This window comes from Monoraphidium neglectum (assembly GCF_000611645.1).
Source record: "Monoraphidium neglectum strain SAG 48.87 unplaced genomic scaffold scaffold00109, whole genome shotgun sequence".
Taxonomy (NCBI): domain Eukaryota; kingdom Viridiplantae; phylum Chlorophyta; class Chlorophyceae; order Sphaeropleales; family Selenastraceae; genus Monoraphidium; species Monoraphidium neglectum.
In genome coordinates this window covers 26,498-30,559 of record NW_014013519.1, presented here as the reverse complement: position 1 = coordinate 30,559, position 4,062 = coordinate 26,498, and the positions used below count along the sequence as shown (strand labels likewise).

General features: G+C 60.1%; 3 protein-coding genes across 3 annotated transcripts in view; 2 read left to right on the top strand and 1 right to left on the bottom strand.

Annotated features, from left to right (window-relative positions):
- Positions 1 to 220, top strand: part of MNEG_1147 (hypothetical protein) — a gene marked incomplete at both ends in the record, with an annotated part of 3,553 nt that extends 3,333 nt beyond the window's left edge. The window contains one exon of the mRNA XM_014050376.1: positions 87 to 220. Coding sequence (XP_013905830.1) covers positions 87 to 220 — 134 coding nt within the window. The remainder of the gene's footprint in view (positions 1 to 86) is intronic.
- A 489-nt stretch (positions 221 to 709) lies between these two features.
- MNEG_1146 (hypothetical protein) lies at positions 710 to 2,052 on the top strand (the record flags this gene model as incomplete). The annotated part of the gene is made up of 3 exons (XM_014050375.1): positions 710 to 885; positions 1,310 to 1,430; positions 1,876 to 2,052. 3 exons carry the CDS (start codon positions 710 to 712, stop codon positions 2,050 to 2,052), a joined length of 474 nt encoding a protein of 157 aa, XP_013905829.1.
- Positions 2,053 to 3,514: 1,462 nt separating this feature from the next.
- The window catches only part of MNEG_1145 (hypothetical protein), a gene marked incomplete at both ends in the record, with an annotated part of 13,036 nt that continues 12,488 nt past the window's right edge, over positions 3,515 to 4,062 (bottom strand). The window contains one exon of the mRNA XM_014050374.1: positions 3,515 to 3,865. Coding sequence (XP_013905828.1) covers positions 3,515 to 3,865 — 351 coding nt within the window. The remainder of the gene's footprint in view (positions 3,866 to 4,062) is intronic.

The window sequence follows — 4,062 nt, the reverse complement described above, 5'->3', positions numbered from 1 at the left end:
ACACACACACGCGTGCGCGCGCACACACACACACACACACACACACACACACACACACACACGCGCGCGCGCACGCGCACACCCAGCCATTTTTGAGGGTGGTGATGAGAAGTACCAGCCCAAGGCCGTGGAGCGCCGCAAGTCCATGATCAGCAGGGCCAAGCTGGACCAGGATGTGGCGCTGGCGCTGGTGAAGCCGGAGCAGCTCTTCAAGCAGTGAGCGGGGGGCAGGGCAGGAGGAGTCTGGAGGAGGGGGGCGGGAAGGGGCACATGCAGGGGTTGGCGTTCGCCGAGGGCAGTGATGGCGTGTGGTGCGTACCAATTGAGAGACTGATGATGCTGATGATGATGATGATGCTGCCGATGCTGATGTGCAGGCTGAGCAACGCTTGCTTCCTCTGCTCGTCACACCTCGCTTGCTGCCCTGCATGAGCTGACAGATCACTGGATGATGCAGCGCTTTGGCTGTGTGCCTTGTGACAGGCAATTGGCAGCCCAGCGGCGACCTTGATCTTCCAAAAGCCAGCATGGAAGACAGAGACAAGACAGAAAGGAGTCACCTGACAACTCGCAGCACCCATCTACGCATGTGCTCGCAATGGTTGGGCAGCAGCTCCCTTGTCTTCATCCCCACCCAACCATGCCGGGGCGTCCTCCTGCCTCGCAACTAAACCAATCAAACAACATTGCAACTGCCAACCAAACAAGGATGTTCGAGCGTCTGGATAGAGACCACTCAGGAGCTCTCTCTCGCGAGGAGGTCACGTTTGCCCTCAGGCGCCTGAGCCCCATGACCAAGGCCCCCGACGTGGAGGCGCTGTTTGACGCGTTTGACCGTGATAAGAACGGCACCCTGGAGGAAGACGACTTCCAGAAGCTGTGCAAGTGAGTTGTGTCCGTTGGTGTCAGTGCCTCCAGATATTACCTGCAGGACGCATGTGAAGCTTGCTAGCGTGTGTGTACTCATCCATGTGCAGTATGGGGCCATTTGCATGGGGTGGTGTGGTGCGTCGAGGGCGACGCAGTGCATGGCAACGTGGCAGAGCTGACCCTTTTGAAATCCGTGCACACTCAATGCCGGCTGGGTTGTGCTCCCATCTTTCGTGTCCTTCGACCCCCCTCCTTGTGCTGCTGCTGCTGCTGCTGCTGCTCCTTGTGCTGCTGCTGATGCTCCTTGTGCTGCTGCTGGTGCTCCTCGTGCTGCTGATGGTGCTCCTCGTGCTGCTTCTGCTGCTGCTACTACTGCATTGCTGTTGCAATCCCTTCTCCACTGACATTATCTCATGTGTTTCAAACTCTTCTGATGCAGAACGCTGTCAATCTCCACCACCAAAGCCAAGTGGTCGGCCATATTCGAGCTGTGTGACGACGACGGCAACGGGAAGCTGACCGCCCCCGAAATCTGCCATAAGCTGTCCGACCTGGGAATGGTGTGCGGGTGCACTTGTAGGGCATGCTTCTGTATCCAGGGGCATTTTCGATGATGGTCGTAGGGGTGCAGCAGGCGAGCGCAGGGGAAGGGGGGAGAATAGCAAAGCCCAGCACGTTGTCACTGTTGGCTTTGCTCACCGACCTTACCGTACAGTAGCCAGCTGGCAGTTTTGAATTCCAGGGTGGCAGGCCAGGCACCAGAGCTTGCAGGGCCTGGGACCGCAAGACCCAGCCCTCGTGCACCTGCGCCTTCCACACGCCTTCGTCGCAACCCTCGCCCTGCCATCAGCCTGCAACCCACTGTGGAATTGAGAACTGCTGGCAGATGAGAACTTGAAAGGTCTTCCTTTGCCAAGGCTGTCAGTGATATCAGGATAAATTCCTTGTCACACCACACGCACAAAGACGAGCACGCCGCAACAACCCCTCTCATCCAACCAACAGCCGCTGGCGGACGACGAGCTGGACGAGCTGTTCCTAGACTGCGACACCGATGGCGACGGCACGTTCTCACGCGACGAGTTCGTGGCGGCCATGACGGCAGACTTCACGACCCTCACCAGCCGCGCAAAGGAGAGCGTGCGCAAGGTCGTGAGGTCACCAGTCGTTGGGCACGTCTAGCAGGTGCCTTGTGAGCGTGGGGAGCCTGCAGGCCCCCCGCAGCCCGGTCAGTGGCCTCTTGCTTGGCTCAAGGTCACGTTGCCGCGAGGCTGCTGCGCTGCGTTGCAGCTCGAGCCTGGAGGAGGCGCATGGTTTGTGGGCTGCCTGATTTGCCGACGTCATTGGTGGGTGTTGCTTCCCGCTGTGGACCCTGCCCAGGCCCCCTCATCACACTTCTCTCAAGGATCCACATTGCATGAAACGGAACCGCACCAGTTGAAAATCGATTACTAAAGTGCAAGCGGGGCCTATGCCTGGTGTGCACACTGATGCGCTGCGCGTGGTGTGCCTTGCAGGCTGCGCATGATTGGCACCCACCACATGCAAGGTGCCTACAATGTCTGCCTGCATTAATTTGTTCCGCATGGTGCCAGGTGCTGCTCTCTGGGGGGAGCTTGCGGCTGAAAGTTGCAATGAAGTTTCAGCTGGACTCCCATTCAATCGCACACGATAAAAGCCCACGTCAACTTGCACGCGGCATGCCCCTGCTACGCCACAGCACCAATTCTGGCGTCAGCCTGTGGGGGCACCTACAACAAACTCCTTTATGCTCAACACCTGCAACACGCAATGCTACCACGCTCACTGAAAGGGTGTGATGCCTGAATGTTGTCAGGACGTATGCTGAACCTTGCCTGCATTTCTGATACCCTCGATTTGAAATGATGGTCATCATGACGGTGGATTATGTGCTTGGTCACGCGAGTCTCAAGCACTCAACGCCACCCATGCATCATTGGAATTGCTGCTGAACCCTTGGGGCCCGACTCCGTAGAAGTTTAACAACTGAATAACACTTGTTGAGTAATGCTTGCTATCTGTCCACAGCACACATGCCAAGATGCATGCCCGGCAAATCAGTGCAACACGTTGCATACATTTAATAGCGCCTGCTGTGGACGCTTGGCAAGAACTGACGCCGACAAGCATGCGATTGGTCGGGGCAAGAGTGGAAACCGCTGGAGGAGACTAAAATACAATGCCCCCTTCAGCTCGCATCGTACGAGATGCGTGCCAGAGCGCAGGTGCTCCAAGGTACAAACAAGGCTGACCAGTTTGAAACCGAGCAAGCTGGAGACAGCAAGAGTTGCAGGCAGCATGCAGCTGAAAACTGTGGTGGCGTGCGCCAAGATGCCATGCAAAAGCAGCTGGAACCCTGTTGTGATGACTAGACCTCAACCCAATACTAGCGGTCTTGGGCGGCTTCGGAACGACTCTGTACACAGCAAGCGCATATGGCCCGGGTTGCCAGCAAACTCTGCCCTCACCACCCTGCCTGCCTACTCTGTATGAGCAACCACCTGCAATGATACAACAGAATTCAGCTGCTCTCAAGCTTGACAAAGTAATGATGATATCCCCCGTGACTATCCTGCCCCTGTCAGGCTGCTTCGCAACGCAGCACACCCAGCCCCTCCCGCTGTCACCAGGTGAATGGTGCACAGCCGGCCGACGCCGACGCCTCAAGCCGCCCCAGCCGGCGGTATGCGGCCGCCTCTGCCCGCGGCGCGCCCTCCCGATGATACAGCACCGGGCACTCCCCGTTCATGCACAGCACGGGCCCCAGCAGCGCGCCCCCGCTGTGGCACGCGCGGCAGGCGGCGGCGGCGCGCGCCCCGGCGATCTCCGAGCGGTTTGCGTCGGCGAGCACCGACGCGTACGCGGCCGTCCAGGCGCCCGCTTTGGCGCGGCAGGCATCGCAGAGGCCCGGGTCCACGGCCGAGGGCCCCGGGGCGCCGCCGGCCCGGGCGCCAAACAGGCCGCCGCCGCCGAGCTGGGGCATCGGCGCACGGCAAGAGAGGCAGCGCTCCTGCTGCTGGAAAAACAGCTTCATGCCTCCCTGCCGCCGCTTCGCGCCGCTGCCGCCGCCGCCAGTGACGCCAGCGGGGCTCCCCAGCGCCGCCGCGCCGCCGCCCGCGCCGGGCGCGGGCCGCTTCCGTGGCGGGGACGCCAGCCCTGCTGCCGCCATGC